This window comes from Ammospiza nelsoni, chromosome 6, assembly GCF_027579445.1.
Source record: "Ammospiza nelsoni isolate bAmmNel1 chromosome 6, bAmmNel1.pri, whole genome shotgun sequence".
In the NCBI taxonomy this organism is placed as follows: Eukaryota; Metazoa; Chordata; class Aves; order Passeriformes; family Passerellidae; genus Ammospiza; species Ammospiza nelsoni.
The window spans coordinates 11,183,898-11,199,610 of NC_080638.1; the positions used below are offsets into that span (position 1 = coordinate 11,183,898).

Consider the following 15,713-nt stretch of genomic DNA (forward strand, 5'->3'; position numbering starts at 1 on the left):
GCTTGAAGATGTTTCTGGGAGGGGGTGAAAGATTTCAGTGATGAGATCCCAAGGAAGTTGGATGCCAGGAAGGGATAAAGGGATCAATCCTTATCCAGATGTTCCGTTGCTTCCCAAAGTAACCAGGGCCATGACTCCACAGTGCAGTTAATTCATCCAGTTTTATTACTCTAATTAATCCCAGGGATGGAATTGCTTCCATCAATCCCTCATCCTAGTCCATTAGTAACCGTTCCTTATAAATAACTTAAAGGGATACAGGCAGGATTTGAAGGATAAAGTGCTGAGCAAAGCAAATCCCGTTTCCATCGTTTGTCATTCCCTCCGTTTCCAAGTGTTTCCTGAGAAGGGAGATGTGAGGAGCCTGAAAAACCACACGGGAGGTCGGGAACACTGGAGGCTGCCCAGGCCCGGGTGGGAATCACCAACTCCCACTGACAGCCCTGGAATGCTTTGGGTGAAAAGGGATCTTAGGGATCAGCCACTTCCAATCCCTTTCCACTTGCTCCAAGCCCTGTCCAACATGGCCTTGGATATTTCCAGGGATGGAGCTGCCATGACTTCCCTAGGAAATTCATTCCAGGGTCTCATCACCATCACAGTGAAGAATTCTTCCCAAAATCCCACCTAAACCCACCCTTTGACAGCGTGAAGCCATTCCCCGTTATCCCATCACTCCAAGTCTTTGTCCAAGTCCTTGTCCAGTTCTTTTGGAGCTCCTCTAGGCACTGGAAGGTGCTCCAAGGTTCCCCTGGAGGTTTCTCCTCTCCGGATTTCTGCTGGTCTGGCTCTGCCTCTCGCTCCGACCTCCGGAGCCGTGACTTATCCCGTGTAATTCCTTTGCACCGACGGATCCAGGAGCAACACTGCAATCCCTCCTCTTCCTCAGTCCCCAAAAAAAGGAGGAATCAGCACAGGATGCTCCCCAGAAGTCCTGGATTAGTATCCAGGCCAGGTAGGACGCTGAGGGTTCGGAGGTGGGGGGTATCCAAAGGGTGGGGGAGGCCCGGGATAGGGAGCCTGCGTTGGGATCGGGAAATTCGGGAGAGGGGGCTGAGTGGGGTACGGACACTGCGGTCTCCCTGGTCCAGGTGGGATGTAGGGAGAGTATCCCGGTCCGGCAGGGGGAGGAGAGGGCTGGGGAGCAGGATAGGGCAAGGGCTGTGCTGGGCCCCGGGATGGAGACCAGGAAAAGCCTCCCGAGGTGGATCTGGGATAGCCTGGTGCAGAGTCAGCAGCGGAAGCCGCCGGATATCCGGGAGCTGGAGCGAGAGGGTAGGGAAAGGAGGGCTGGGAGCTGGGCTGGGAGGAAGCCACGTGTCCCACGGTGCCCGGGGATCCCGGGAAAGGGGCGGGAGGAAGCGCTCCGTGGGCAGTGGGGCCGGGAGGAAGGGCTGGAGCCGGGCTGTAGGGCAGAGGGAAGGCTGGAGATCCCGATGGGAAGGGCTTTGGTGGATCCGTGGGAACGTGAGGAGGAGGAGGACGAGGAGGCTGAGAGTCCCTGGGGCGCTCCTGGGATCCCTCCGACTTCCTCACGATCTCCTGCAGCTTCTCCACTCGGACCCGGCGCAGGTGGGACAACTTCCTCATCCCAGAAAACTGCTCCAGGAATGTCTCCAGGGGCACCTCCCCCTCCAGGAACTTCTCAGCCATTTTCTGCAAGAGAGGAACAGCCTCGGGCTCATTCCTGCATCCCTGCACTCCAGCCCTGCATCCCTCTGCTCCTCTTCCCTAAAATCCCGATTCAGGTCTCTCCCACACACAAACAAGGATGGATCCAAGTTCTCTGGAGAAAACCCAGCAGACTCCAAAGATAATCCATGATTTTAGGGACTGGGTTAAATTGTAAGTCTTCTGAGGATGAATCACTGGAATTTCCAACAGATTTAAGGCCTAAGCTCACCTCAGATTCCTCTTCAATCTTCTGGCTTTCCACCTGGAGGAGATCCAGCAAAGTCTGAGGCTGCAGCGCTGCCGAGAATTTCTCTGGGAAAAAACAAGGGGGGAAAGAAAAACCAAGGAAAAATCACTATCACAGAACAGAAACCATGGAAAAACCAGCAAAGAGCCCACAGGAAAGGGCTTGGGAACTGCTGATGGAAGGAGGGAAACCCGAGAGGAATAACATCCTCCATCTCTCCGGCTGCTGGAAAAAAGAGGGATATCAGTTTTCCAGGAAGCAGAATCCCTCCTGGGCCAAGATGCCAGTGCTCACCCAGCTTCTCCTTCTGCTCCCTGCACCTCCCAGCCAGCTCCTGCAGCTCCTGGTATTTCTTGGAGAGGTCGCTGCGCCCCGTCTCCAGCGGCGCCTGGAACTTCAGGTTCTGCTCGGCCAAGCTCCGGTTGGCAGCCAGGGCCATCTCCCTTTCCAGCTGCAGCTCCTGCACCTGGGGAATTCGGGATGGTGAGCACAGGAAGGGGACAAGGACACCCCGGGGCCACCTGCTGGCACAAACCTCCTGGGATTCCAAAGCCAAGCGCTCGATCTCCTGGGAATCCTCCTGCAGCTCCCGCAGCTCCTCCACTGTCCGGTTCCTCAGCGTGTCCATCCTCCCAGATTGCTGGGATGTGGGAAAAGAGGCAAATCAATTCCCAGGTCCAACTGGGAACAGGTTTCCAGCTGAAATCCACGGTGGTTAAAGCCCCTGGAGCAGCTGCACTGGGTTCCATTAACCATCCCCACTAACTCCTGCTTGGGAAACGACTTTTCCCCCTCTCCCAAGCCTATCTGGGTGGAATTCTCTGTCTCTCGTGGTGTTTTTTCAAGGAAAACTCCACCCACAGCCCCAGCTTGCAAATTCCAGCTGGATGTCTTCATCCCACTCCAGAATCCACCTCATTCCAGCCTTCATCCCATCCCACCAAGGAAACTGGGATCTGACCATATCCCACCATGCCCACAGGGCTGGGCAGGACCTCAGGATCATCTCATTCCACCTTCCTGCCACCGAATTCAGTGTAATTAACAAAAAGATCAGGGAAATTATGGACTTCTTGCACCACATCCATGATTCACCACGAGTATTCCCAGCTGTCTGATATCTTTAGGAAGTATCCCGTGTGTGGTGTAAATTCCAAGAGGTGGGATGGAATAATGTGGGAAATGTCCTAAAAACCAAGGAAACACAACACACCTGCGCTGTCCTATTCACTCCAAGCTCCTCTACCTCTCATCCCAAGGATATTTCACCGGGAATGCCGCAACAGCCACGCTGAGGCTCAGGGTTGCCCAACCCACGGTCCAGACGAACCTGTCCGAGGGAAAAACTTGGAATTAAATCCCGCACTGCAGGTGCGGGGCAGAAATCACCTGATTTGGGTTTTTAGGGGGGTATCAGCGAACTTTCATGGAGTTTAAGAAGGAGAAGAGGGAACGGTGGCAGTGGGAAAGCCTGGGGTGGGGTCTGGGAAGCATCCACAGGCGCTCAGGGAACTGGACGCAAAAGGCTGCCCACTTGCGGGGCTGCAGCGAACTCCGTGGCGGGAGCAGCGGCATTATCACCGTTATCCCGCCGTTATCCCGCCGTTATTCCCGTTATTCCCGTTATTCCCATTCCCGGCCCTCTCCCGGACTCACCAAAGCGCCACCACGACCCTCCGGTCGCCGCCGCTTCCGGCTTCCGGAGAAAACCGGAAGTGGGCGGAGCCACGCAGAGGGGCGGGAGGGGTGCTCCCCCCCCACCTCGGGCGTGAAGGGGATGGTTCCTCCCAGTGCCGCCATGTTGGGGGGGGCAGGAGCACGCATCAATTTAATGGCATTTTTTAATCAATAATCGCTCTTTGGCTACCCGCGGGGCTCTCCCCGAGCTGTAGCTGCTCTAGGAATTATATCCTTCGTGTTTCCGGGCTGTAAGGCGTTCAGGGAGAGCTGGAGAGGGGTTTTGGAGGAGGGCGTGGAGCGACAGGGAAAGGGGGAAAGGCTCGGCATGGCCACAGGGCGGGTTTAGGTTGGAGATCGGGAATATTTCCTTCCCTGTGAGGGTTGCAAAGCGAGATGCCCAGAGAAGCTGCAGTTGCTTCATACCTGGAAGTGTCCGAGGCCAGGTTGGAAGTGGTTTAAGAAGCACATACAGACCTCGGCAATATCCCCAAAAATTCAGAAAATGTCGGGTTCTTCCAGGCGGATCAAAGCAAATTCCTCTGGAATACCTGGTTAGCTCCTCCTTTCATGACACAGGAGTATTCCTGAGAAAGCTCCAGTCCCATCACCCAAATTTTTCAAAACATGCTTGGAAAATGCTCCACTTTTCCACCTGGAATTCCACATTGCCAAAACCCAAGTAGCGATGGGGCAGGGGAAGAGCTCCATGATTTCTGCTCCTTCTGGAGACTTTGGAAGTGTGGGCAAGGTCACCCAGCTGTTCCAGAAGTGCTGGGATCTGGAAAAGGCACCTCTGACCCCATCACCTGAGAGTTGTTGTGGAACAAATGGGAGTCATATGATCCCAAATAATTCTGGAGAAATCAAGGGCAATTTGTTCCCAGCGTGGCTGATAACGGGGTCAAACTCCCAGTGCCATGGGAAAGAAAAGGGACTTGGCTTGCCAAAAGGAAAAAAACATTTTCCAGGCTTTTGGAACGGTTTCCACAGACCTGGAAAAGCTGGAAAATGTTTAATTAACATTTTATATTAAAACAAGGTTTGAGGAGAGGGGAAAATTGTGTTTGGATTTGCACGGAAGAAATGGAAAAATACCCATTTGAAAGTGTTATCCAGAAATAAGTCTGGGATAAACAGGTGGGTTTGGAAGGATATTTCCAGTAGCTGCTTATTAATATCCTTAATTTCCACAAAAGATGGTTCCACATGTTTTTTTCCCTTGGATGATATCTTAATCCCAGCCAAAATCACGCACAGCAGGTAGGAAAAGGTGACCTGAAGTCAGAAAAGAACCCTGAGGTCCTGTTCTGCCAAATTCCATTCCCACAAGGATCAGCCAACATCCCTGGGCTTCCTTGATAAGTTAATCAAATATTTTTAATCCAGTCCTGGAAATTTGACACTTCAGGAGCGTCAAGTTTCCCTCCTTTCATCTGACAGCTCCGATAAAGCACCCGTGTGATAAAAGCCTTGAGGGAAGGGACAAGAAAAACTGGGAACAGGGCCTGGAAAAGTTGACTTCATGAATCCATTTCCAAGAAAAGCTCTGTCTCCATAAGGGGAATTTTTTGGGAGGCTGCAGAGATAAAATTAAGGAAGTTTTGTCAGAACGAGTTTCGATGTCCCAAAAGCCTGAAAATCCCCGTTTGATCCGGAGGGTGATTCCCATGAAAGTTAAATTCATCCCAAGGGGTGTTTCCACATCAAAAATGACATTTAAAAATCTGAATTTTCCCGGTAAAAGCCTAAATTCTGGGAGGGGTTTATTGCCTGGGAATCCTCACCCAGCCCCGGCTGCATCAACAGGGAGGGAAAGCTTCCAGATCCATCTTTCCAGCGGGGGGTTTTTGGGATCTCGGCGTGCTGTGGTGCCCTCTGGTGCCAAGGAGAGCTGTGGCAGGGAGGCCACCTGCTCCCATCCACAGAGCTCCCAAGCACCGGGATGGATTATTCCAGGATCCAGCATCTCCTGCCCTCCATTTCCCCACCAAGGTCAGGAAAATCCAGGATTTCTCTCCCAGGAAAGAAGCCATCTCACACCCTAAAAGGGGTTATTTTTCCATCCTCCCGGATTTTAGTCTGGATTTAATTAGTGCTAAATAGCAATTCCCATTTTTTCCCCCAGTCCTGAGTTCCACAGCTTCTTACTTCTGTGGGTATCATCCATCCTAAAATCCATCCCTGTTGGATCCATTGTTCTGCTTGGATGGGATTTACCAGCAGCACAGTAAGCTTGTCCTGGAACTTCCCATAATTGGGCAAATGTGGGTTTTTTTTTTCCCCATTGAGAAAACAGGAATCCTGATCCCTAAGGATGTCCATTCTGGGAATTCAATGGATAAATAGCTCTGGAAAAGCTTAATATTTTTGTTTTCTCTACTATTCTGGCCAAAAAAGGAGGAAAACTTGGTAACTCCAAAATCTACAGGGACACATTTCAGGTTGGTTTCCCCAACCTGGCTTTGGACACTTCCAGGGATGGGGCAGCCACAGTTTCTCTGGGAAATCCATTCCAAGGCCTCACAGGTACGAGGTTCTTCCCAATATCCTGTTTTCCAGTTTGGGGCCATTCCCCTTCTCCTGTCACTCCATTCCCACATGCAAAGTCCCTGAACTGGGGGAAAACTGGGACGAGCTGGGGGAAAGCCAAGCTCTGGATGAAGGTCACAGGAGTGGGATTGGGCAACTTGGCTTCGGTCACGTCACCACGTGCTGGATCCTTGGCTCCTGAACGGTCACCTTGTCCTGGAGGAGATCAAAGGCTCCCTGAGGCTGCAGCTGGCATTCCTCCCTTGGAATCAGCCCCATCCCAGCTCAGAATGATAAAAGAATCTGAGGGCATCATGCTAGGTTGCACTGGGGGAGCGAGATGAGGAAGAACCTTGATGGGGAATGTTGGGAGAAAAGGGATGGAGCACTGGATTATCCTTGAGGAAAAAATAAAGGAGGATGGGATATGTTGTAGGGGGCTGGAAAGGAGACAGCCTTGGCTGATTCCCAGAATGGAAAATCTGGACCTGGCAGCCTGAAAATCCTTCATGGAGCCTTGGCAAGAGGAGAAGGACCTGGAGAGACCTTGGAGTCTCTTCCAGCACATTAAGGAGTTCCAGGAGAGCTGGAGAGGGACTTTGTAAAAGGACCTGGAGTGACAGGAGAAGGGGGAACAGCTTCCTAGCAGTAGAGGACAGGTTTCGGTGGGATATTGGGAAGAAATTCTTCCTTGAGAGGGTGGTGAGTCATTCCTTGGAATGGAATTCCCAGGGAAGCTGTGCCTGCCCCATTCCTGGGAGCGTCTGGCTCAAACCCTCCAGCAAGGAATTCGAGGGTTCAGGGTCCAAACCACCCTGCATTCCCACCAGCTCCCACAGCATAACCGGGAGTGCTTCCTGCCCATCCCAACATACTTGTGGCCTGAATCCCCCCAGGAATATGGGGATCCCCTGGCTTGACATTCCCACCCCCCTTAAGGACATTTTGATAACCATCCCAGGAGCAGTTTGCCTTTCTTATCGGGGCCTCCGGCCAAACACCGGAGCCAGGATATAAGGAGTGGGGCCGGGATCGGAGGCACATTTTCCGTGAGCTCCCACCATGAAGCTGCTCCTGCTCCTCGCCCTGGTGGGCCTGGCCCAGGGCCTCGAGACCAGGTGAGCCCCAGGGGGTCCCCAAAACAGGGATGTGGGATGTGGGGTGATCCCAGTGATGCATCCCAGTCCCTGTCCGCAGGGTGCCCCTGAGGAAGATGAAGTCGCTGCGGCAGAGGCTGCGGGAGCAGGGATTGCTGGAGAGTTACCTGGAGCAGCATCCCTACAACCTGGCTGCCAAGTATTTCCCGGGCATCGCCGTGGAGCCCCTGGAGAACTACATGGATGTGAGGGGCTGGGATTGGGAACTGGGATCAGGGAGCACAGGGGGACACTGGCTCCTTCCCCATCCCATTGGCCTGTTATCCATTCCACTAGTCCCTTCCCCATCCCTGTAAGTTATTCCATTAGCCCCTTACCCATTCTCCTTTCCCCATCCCCTTAACCCCTTCCCAATCCCATTCCAACAGGATGAGTACTTTGGCACCATCTCCATTGGGACCCCACCTCAGGAATTCACTGTGGTCTTCGACACCGGCTCCTCCAACCTCTGGGTTCCCTCAGTCTTCTGCTCCAGCCCAGCCTGCAGTAGGTGTCTGGAATGAGTCTGGAATGTGTCCTTTGGGAGTCCTGCGTGGCTCTGCCCATCTTTCCCAAGGCACAAATCCCAGGCAATCCCCATCCTTCCCACCCCCACAGGGAACCACAACCGCTTCAATCCCGCGGAATCCTCCACGTTCCTCAGCACCAATGACACCCTGTTCATCGCCTACGGCACAGGAAGCATGACCGGGGTCCTGGGATACGACACCGTCGACGTACGGCCAGGAGCTCCAGCCCCCTCATCCCATGGGATCCCACGGGATCCTGCCCAATCCACACTTCTCTCCTTTCTCCCAGGTTGCCGGCATCAACGTCCGCAACCAGATTTTTGGGCTGGCTGAGACAGAGCCAGGGGATTTTTTCTACTACACCCCCTTTGATGGCATCCTGGGATTGGCATTCCCAAGCATTGCCTCCTCCGGAGCCACCCCTGTCTTCGACAACATGATGACGGAAAACCTTGTGGATAGGAATCTTTTCTCTGTCTACCTGAGCAGGTAAATCCCAGCCAAAGCTGCTGAGGATTTCTCCCTTTCCCCTCACACTGGCCCCATTTTCCAATGGGAATGGAGGTGTTGGTGGGCTGGGAACCAGCCCAGACGGATCTCCCTTTCCAGGGACGACGAAGGTGGGAGCTTTGTCCTCTTTGGTGCCATCGATCCCTACTACACCACCAGAGGCATCTCCTGGATCCCTCTCTCTGCTGAAACCTACTGGCAGATCTCCATGCAGAGGTATTCCCAGTATTCCCTGCCCTCCAACTGGTGTTGTAGGGAGTCCAGGCTCACTCTGCATCCCTCTTCCCAGTGTCTCTGTCAGCGGGACTCCGGTGGCCTGTTCCTCGGGGTGCCAGGCCATTGTGGATACAGGAACCACTCTGTTGGCTGTTCCTATCCGGGCCTTCCGCACCCTCATGAGGCTCCTTGGTGCCAGCTCCAGTGGTGAGGTGAGGCTCAGGATGCTCTTTAGGACATTTGATCCCAGCTGGAATGACCACTAACCTGCCGTGTCCTCCCCAGATCAGCTGTGAGGCTGTCAGAAACCTTCCCAGCCTCATTTTCCATATCAATGGCAAAGAATTCCCAGTGCCGCCCAGAGCCTACGTGTTAAGGGTGAGCATCCCACTGGGAATGGGTTTGTGGGGATAGAGGGAGGGATCCAACAGCTGGTGACCACCCCCTTCCATGTCCTTGGAGCAGAGTAATGGGTACTGCAGCCTGGCATTGCAAGGCATGGATGTGCCCACGGAGGAGGGCGAGCTCTGGATCCTGGGGGATGTCTTTATCCGGGAGTATTACGTCATCTTCAACAGGGCCACCAACAAGGTGGGGCTGTCCCGGCTGCCCTGAGCTGGGATGGGAATCCCAGTTGTCCCCAACTCGGTGGCTGGCAGGGCTTGTCCCTTTCCCGGCCCTCCTGCCACCACCGAGGACAATAAAGGTGTGGAGAAGCGCCCCTGTGCCGTGTCTCTCTGAGGAATGCCAACACATCCCTGGGAATGTGGCGTGTGGCGTGTGGCGTGCCACCCTCCGCTGCACCCGCCAAGGATGTCCCTGTGCCCCAAGGATGGGAGCCTGGATGTGGCTCTGCTCATCCCTGAGGAGCTCCCAGCCTGGGGGACCTGGGGCAGGACATGTCCCTCCTGTCCCCAAACCCCACTCAGGGTGAGGTGGGTGAACACCTCCAGCACTGCCCTCATCATCCTGGAAAGCCACTCATCCCAAAATTCCCAGGGGACAAGCCCCAGGGCTCCCTGTGCTGGTGGATGCAGGGATGAGGGGACAGGGAATAAATACCAGAGTGACTTTATTGGTGGCAGGGGACAACTGCTCCCTCCCCAGGGCCAGGCCTGCTGGTCCTGCAGACCCCCTTTTCCTCCTTTCCTTCATCCTCCTCCTCCTCCTCACGGTGTTCCAGGCACACCTGGCGCCTGGAGCCTGGGGCTGTCCGATGGCACCATGGAGGGATCCTCATTCCTGGGGGATCCCTGAACCTCAGGGCTGCCCGTGGCACTGGGGGGGGCTGTGGCCTCACAGAGGGGGTCGGGGGGCACAGTGGGTGCCAAGGGGTATCCAGAGGGACTTGGAGTGGTCAGAGGGGGCATCCCAGCACCCCAAATCCCTGGAGAGGGGCCGAGGGGGGGTGTGGTGGGAAGCAGGAGCTGGGCCAGGCGATAGCGGCGGTGTTGAGGGGTGCCAGGGGGTGAATCTTCAGGGACTGGGGACTGGGATGAGGATGGGGGTGAGGATGGGGACTGGGATGAGGACTGGGATGAGGATGGGAATGAGGATGGGGACAGGTCACTGCCCTGCAGCAGGAGCCGGATGTCTGAGGCTGATGGAGGGAGGATTTTGGTCAGCACCCACCTCCTTCCCCAGACCCCCAGTCCGGAGGGGGCACATCCAAGTGCCTGGGGTTGGATCCAGGGATCCCATTACCTTGGCAGGATGGGCAGCAGCCCACGGGCAGTGTGTGGGGCTCAGAGCAGGAGCGGGGGCACGGCCTCTCCTCACAGCTCACCTCTCCAAGCTGGAAAAACAGGGATCAGCCAGCCCGGCCCTTGCTGGGATCCAATGACACTGGCACGGGCACCATGGACACGGGCATCCCATGGGAATGGGCGGGAGGTCTCACCTGGCAGGTGCAGCGGGTACAGGGCTGTCCCTCGGGAATGAAGCTCTGGCCGTTCTCCACCTTCCTGCCCTGGTAGTTGCAGTCTGCAGGGACCAAGGTCCAGAGGCTGTTTTGGGGGGCTCGAGGAGATTTTGAGGGATTCAGGGGGATTTTGGGGACCCGCCCGAGCTCGTACCCTCACAGACGGGGCAGCACCGACCCTCGGGGTGGAAGGGGTAGGAGCACACGATGGCACATTCCAGAGGCGAGCAGGCCACCGAGCCCAGCTGCGAGAGACGGGAGAGACCCCCGAGGGCCGGGCGTTAGGAGCCCCGGAGCGCCCCCGGAGCTTTTCCCTGCAACGGAGCCAAAAACCGGGCTTCAGCCCACGGGGCGGGAGCCGCAAATCCTCTGGGAATGCCCGGCCCAGCCCTCACCAGGCAGATGCAGCTCAGGCAGGGATCCAGCGCCGACGGGAAGGTCTCGTTGTTGGAAAAGATCCTCCCCATGTAGGTGCAGCCTGCGGGGAGAGGGGCTCAGGCGGTCCCCGGGCGGCTCAGAATGCCGGGATTCCGGGCGCGCCCTCACCTGCGGAGCAGTCGGGGCAGCACTGCCCGGGAATGCGGATGGGATAAGGACACGTCTCCACGCAGTCCGTGCGCTGGCAGCTCACGGAGCCGTCTGCCTGCAGGCGGGAACACCCTGACAGACACCTCGGGATTCCCAAACCCGCCGGATTTGGGGGATTTGGGGCCTGACAGGCCACGGGCATCCTGAGGGCGGGAACGGAGCAGGAGCCGTGCGCGGGGGCAGGGATAGGGAAGAGGGAATGAAGCAGAGCAGGTTCTCATTCACCTGGCAGATGCATAACTCACAGGGATCGCCCGGAGACCAGATCTGTCCAACGGGAAACTCCACACCGTTGTCATCCAGGAAGCAACCTGGGTAGGATCCCTGTTCCCAGCTGTCCTGTAAAACCTACCCTTCCTGTCCCCAGGGGTTCCCAATATTCCACCCTTCCTGCTCCTAGGTATTCCCCATCTCCCACCTTCCTATCATCGAGTATCCTTACATCCCACCTGTGTCTCCCATATCCCACCATCCCTGTCTGCAGCTGTCCACCCTCATCCCGCCCTGCCCTTCCCCACATCCCATCACCAAATGTCCCAACATCCCACTCTCCCCATCCCCAAGTGTCTCCCACATCCTCTGTCCCAGCTGTTCTTCCCATGCCATGCCATGCCATGCCATTCCCGTTTCCCTCACCTTTTCCCCCTCATCCCTCCCTGCCCATTCCCAGCTGTGTCACTCATCCCGGCTCACCGGCAGGGGCTGGAGGGTCCCGGCAGGTGGAGCAGCACTGCCCGGGACCCAGCTGCCGCTGGTGCTGGGGACAATCCAGCGCGGGGCATGGAGTGAAGGAACATTCCACCTCTCCTCCCTGGGGACACGGGAATGGGTCACCTGTGTCCCTGCCATCAGCCCGGAGCAAAGCTGGGATGCCCCCAGCAGGTGCTGGGAAGCACTGGAGTATCCCTGGGGATCCTCATCCCTGGGGGCCTCTCAGCTTTGGGGATCCTCATGCCTGGGGACATCCAGGACCCACCTGGCAGACACAGGTGGTGCAGTCGTCCCCATCCAGGCTGAACCGGGCTCCGTGTGTGTATGTGCGTCCCCGGAAATTGCACTTTTCTGGGAAAAGGGGAAGGAGTGGTGCTGGAGAGCCAAGCACAGCTCTTCCCTCACCCTCAGCCCAGCCCAGGGTTATTCACACCCCCAGAGTAGGGGTCCTGGGATCACCTGGAGTGCAGGAGCAGCACTCAGCCAGAGAGGAGCTGGGGCAGGATCCTGGGGGACATTCCGGGGACAGGCAGGAGACATTCCCGGCCTGTGGAGGGGAATGTGGGGCTGGGAAAGAGGACCCTGATTCCCCACGGAGGGGTGAGGGGAGGGTGTCATCAGCTCCAGAGCATCCCAATCCATGGTTGAGCCAGGATGCAGGATGAGGGTCTCCAGGGAAAAGGGTCTCCAGTGCTGGGAGGTTCCCAGGGATGAGGGGGGATTCTCCCATCCCAATCCAGCTCACCAAGCAGACGCAGACGGTGCAATTCCCATCGGATGGGGAGAAGACATCGCCCTCTGCCCTGGCCACCCCCTCGTGCAGGCACCCTGCAAGCCACTGGGGTCAGGGGTGTCCCCCTGGGAATTTAAGGGGGGCCATCCTGGGAATTGGGGGGGATCAGGAGGTTGGGACTCACCCGTGCAGGTGGGGCAGCAACCCCCAGCCGGAGCAGGAAGCGGGTGGGAGCAGGGAACAGAGCAGCTCACGGTGTCACAGAGGACTTGTCCCCCCTGCCAGGACATGTGGTGGCTCATGCCAGGTCGGGATGGTGCCATAGGAAGGATGGGATGGGAGGATGGGATGCTCACCTGGCAGGTGCAGCTCTGGCAGCCTGGCTCTGTCCAGCGACTGCCGGGCTCCCGAGAGATTCCCCGGTGCCAACAGTGAGGGGATGGTGGGATGGAGGTGCCGGGGGCTCCCATGGCACGTGGGGATGGCTCAGGGGACAGGGATGGGGAGAAGGGAGGGAATTGGGTACCAGGAGCTGCCACAGGGAGGTGGGGAGAGGGGGAGCCCCTCGGGAGCAGGTGGGAGCCAGGAGGGAGCAGGACAAGGGTGGGTGGATGCTGCAGGGATTGCAGGATGGGCGACGGGGCCAGGATAGATTTGGGGTACCCTAGGAAGGAAATCAGGAAGGCAGAGACATCACTTGGGGCTGGCAGGGAGATGGGAGCATCCCACTCTGCTCCTCCAGCCGGGAGAAGGGCACGGATACCTTCGCAGGACACCCTGTCTGCGCTGAGCCGGTATCCGGGGCGGCAGGAGCAGCGGAAGCTGCCGGGAATGTTGTGGCAGCTGTGCTGGCAGGAGCGGCGCGTGCCAGGCCGCCGGCACTCATCCACATCTGAGGGATAAGGGAATGTGGCAGGAGGTGCTGCACCCTGGGATGTGGCCCAGGAAAGAGCCAAGAGCACCAGGATGGGCCCTCAGCATGGCCCACACAGGGGTGAGGATGAGGTGTCAGCACTGTGGTCAAGGGCTGATGGACACCTCCATCCCTTGGGATTTGTGGCATGATGAGGGAAGGGGGTCTGGCACAGTGCCCACAGGCTCATGGCCACCTGCATCCCTTGGGATTCATGGCATGGAGAGGGAAAAGGGTTAAGCATACATGCAGGGGCTCAGTGACCACCTCCATGCTTGGGATTCATGGCATGGAGAGGGAAGGGGGTGTGGCACAGTGTTCAGGACCTCAGGGCCACCTCCATCTCCCAGGAGCGATGGGAAGAGCCCCATCCCAGTGCTCACCCACGCAGGAATGCCGATTCCCATGGAGGTGGTATCCGGGCCGGCAGGAGCAGCGGTAGCTGCCCACGCTGTTCTCGCAGCGGTGCTGGCACGGCGTGGCCTGGCATTCATCCGTGTCTGGGGGTTGGGATGAGGGTCAGGATCCCTCGGGAGCCCCAGCCGCCCCCCTGGGACCCCACTCACCCCGGCAGCTGCGGCGGTCAGCAGAGAGCTCCCGGCCAGCTCCGCACTCGCAGGCAAAGCCTCCCTCCGTGTTCACGCACGTCCCCTCGCAGGCCGCGCTCTGGCACTCATCGATGTCTGGGGGCACACGGGGAACGGTCAGACTTGGGGTGTGGGCACTACGGGGATGCCCACTCCCATCGGGATACACCACTCCCACTCCCCATAGCCATCAGGATACAGCACTCCCATTCCCCATGGCCACCAGGATATACCACTCCCACTCATCATTCCCATCAGGATACACCTCTCCTACTCATCATTCCCATCAGGATACACCTCTCCCACTCATCATTTCCATCAGGATATACCACTCCCACTCCCCACAGCCATCAGGATACACCACTCCCACTCATCATTCCCATCAGGATACACCACTCCCACTCATCATTCCCATCAGGATACACCACTCCCACTCACCGGTGCAGCGGACGCCGTTGGCCGTCTCGGCCATGGAGAAGCCAACGGGACACACGCGGGCGACCTCCTGGCAGCCGCCGTGGTTACAGGACAGGTCACAGCCGTACTCTCCGCAAGTCCCCGGTGGTTCTAGAACATGGACATGGCATTCATGGGGTACCCATGCCACCCCAGGACCACCCGCTTCCCATCTCACTCCATGGATCCCCCAGGGATGGGGACAGTGCCAGGGAGAGGTGACAAGGAGCCGCAGTCATCTCCATCTGCTGAGATTTGTGGCATGGAGAAGGAAGAGCGTTGGGCACAGTGCCCATGGGTTCGTGGCCATCTCCATCCCTTGGGATTCATGGTGTGGAGAGGGAAGGGCATCCAGCATATCCACTTCCCTCAGTACCTGGGCAGGTGATTCCCTGCTCTCCATCTGGGCACATGCAAAGGTTGGGAGCGATGCAGGAGCCACCACCGCAGCCGAAGGAGCAGAGCGCTGTGGGAATGGGAACAGGAGCTCTGGGAATGGGAACAGGAGCTCTGGGAACGGGAACAGGACCCCCACAAGACCCCCAGACCCCTGTACTCACGCAGGGTGCACTTCCCGCTGCCTGGAGACAGCATCCAGCCAGGACAACATCCGCTGCCGGAGCCTGGGAAGCAGACGTGGGGCCCCACGCGGCGCCTGTGGGACACCAGAGCCTGAGGCCACCCTGTCCTGAGCCCCCTGCACGGCGCAAAGGTCCCAGGAATGTGAGGACAGGAGGACAACTGGAGCGGTCAGGATGTGCCCAGGTACCGGGAGGCAGAGCATGGCACGGATCAGAGGCAGGTAGGATAAGGTGGGACAGAGAGGGGACAATCACTTCCCAGCCATCCTGAACATCCCAGCACGTGGTGCCGGGAGAAGCGCCCCCCAGCTGGACAGGGATACGGGGAGCAAGACGGGGATGTGGGGAGAAGCACAGGGATGCGGGGAGCAGTGTCATTCTCCCCTGGACCCAGGAAGAGGGAGGGAATTGTGGGGTGCCAGCCCCTCCGGCCGGGACCCCTCCGGCCAAGCCCTCCTGCAGCGGGAGGCAGGGATAGCCGGAGCCCGGCGCGCTGCCCATCCCAGGTGTAGCCGGAGGAGGGAGAAGGAAAATAGGAAAATCCAGCTACCTCTCCACGGCAAAGCTGGCCGGCTTCTTCCTCGCGGGATACACCCTGCCCTGGCCGCTGGAGAGGAACAGGGACACACAGGCAGCCTGGAAGAGCAGCTCCACCAACATGACAGGCGGCTCCAGCACGTCCCGGCGCCCGCCTTCCCGCC

At 57.7% G+C, this 15,713-nt stretch overlaps 3 protein-coding genes across 4 annotated transcripts; 1 reads left to right on the forward strand and 2 right to left on the reverse strand.

Annotated features, from left to right (window-relative positions):
* Nucleotides 1-151: 151 nt before the first annotated feature.
* VPS37C (VPS37C subunit of ESCRT-I) lies at nucleotides 152-3,623 on the reverse strand. Of its 2 annotated transcripts, XM_059474348.1 has the most exons (6): nucleotides 3,578-3,623; nucleotides 3,135-3,251; nucleotides 2,457-2,561; nucleotides 2,216-2,387; nucleotides 1,904-1,986; nucleotides 152-1,656 (listed from the first exon to the last, which is right to left on the reverse strand). In XM_059474348.1, the coding sequence occupies exons 3-6, from the start codon at nucleotides 2,547-2,549 to the stop codon at nucleotides 940-942; spliced, it is 1,065 nt and encodes a 354-aa protein (XP_059330331.1). In that variant the 5' UTR covers nucleotides 2,550-2,561; nucleotides 3,135-3,251; nucleotides 3,578-3,623; the 3' UTR covers nucleotides 152-939. The 2 variants fall into 2 exon arrangements, with proteins under 2 accessions (XP_059330331.1, XP_059330332.1); XM_059474349.1 differs by lacking the exon at nucleotides 3,578-3,623 and having other exon boundaries at nucleotides 3,135-3,432.
* Nucleotides 3,624-7,192: 3,569 nt separating this feature from the next.
* LOC132074708 (pepsin A-like) lies at nucleotides 7,193-9,241 on the forward strand. Its single transcript, XM_059474673.1, has 9 exons — nucleotides 7,193-7,248; nucleotides 7,328-7,472; nucleotides 7,656-7,773; nucleotides 7,885-8,003; nucleotides 8,086-8,285; nucleotides 8,406-8,522; nucleotides 8,596-8,734; nucleotides 8,808-8,900; nucleotides 8,988-9,241. Exons 1-9 carry the CDS (start codon nucleotides 7,193-7,195, stop codon nucleotides 9,135-9,137), a joined length of 1,137 nt encoding a protein of 378 aa, XP_059330656.1. The 3' UTR covers nucleotides 9,138-9,241.
* Nucleotides 9,242-9,691: 450 nt separating this feature from the next.
* Nucleotides 9,692-15,513, reverse strand: VWCE (von Willebrand factor C and EGF domains). The gene is given in 21 exon segments (XM_059474943.1): nucleotides 9,692-10,168; nucleotides 10,171-10,317; nucleotides 10,423-10,505; nucleotides 10,598-10,688; nucleotides 10,839-10,921; nucleotides 10,990-11,086; nucleotides 11,257-11,342; nucleotides 11,725-11,842; nucleotides 12,008-12,093; nucleotides 12,202-12,289; nucleotides 12,488-12,570; nucleotides 12,660-12,753; nucleotides 12,832-13,139; nucleotides 13,239-13,367; nucleotides 13,772-13,888; nucleotides 13,955-14,071; nucleotides 14,414-14,542; nucleotides 14,808-15,319; nucleotides 15,321-15,460; nucleotides 15,462-15,480; nucleotides 15,482-15,513. Coding segments are annotated over 21 exon segments (3,036 nt in total).
* Between the last annotated feature and the right edge of the window lie 200 nt (nucleotides 15,514-15,713).

Excerpts from the sequence above, each read along its gene's own strand:
- LOC132074708 (XM_059474673.1), top strand. The coding sequence starts at position 7,193 with ATGAAGCTGCTCCTGCTCCTCGCCCTGGTGGGCCTGGCCCAGGGCCTC. Across the intron at positions 7,249-7,327 it reads GCCCAGGGCCTCGAGACCAG|GGTGCCCCTGAGGAAGATGA; the intron begins GTGAGCCCCAGG and ends CCCTGTCCGCAG. Across the intron at positions 8,004-8,085 it reads TGGGATACGACACCGTCGAC|GTTGCCGGCATCAACGTCCG; the intron begins GTACGGCCAGGA and ends CCTTTCTCCCAG.
- VPS37C (XM_059474348.1), bottom strand. The coding sequence starts at position 2,549 with ATGGACACGCTGAGGAACCGGACAGTGGAGGAGCTGCGGGAGCTGCAG. Across the intron at positions 2,388-2,456 it reads TGGCTTTGGAATCCCAGGAG|GTGCAGGAGCTGCAGCTGGA; the intron begins GTTTGTGCCAGC and ends CGAATTCCCCAG. Across the intron at positions 1,987-2,215 it reads GGAGCAGAAGGAGAAGCTGG|AGAAATTCTCGGCAGCGCTG; the intron begins GTGAGCACTGGC and ends GTTTTTTCCCAG.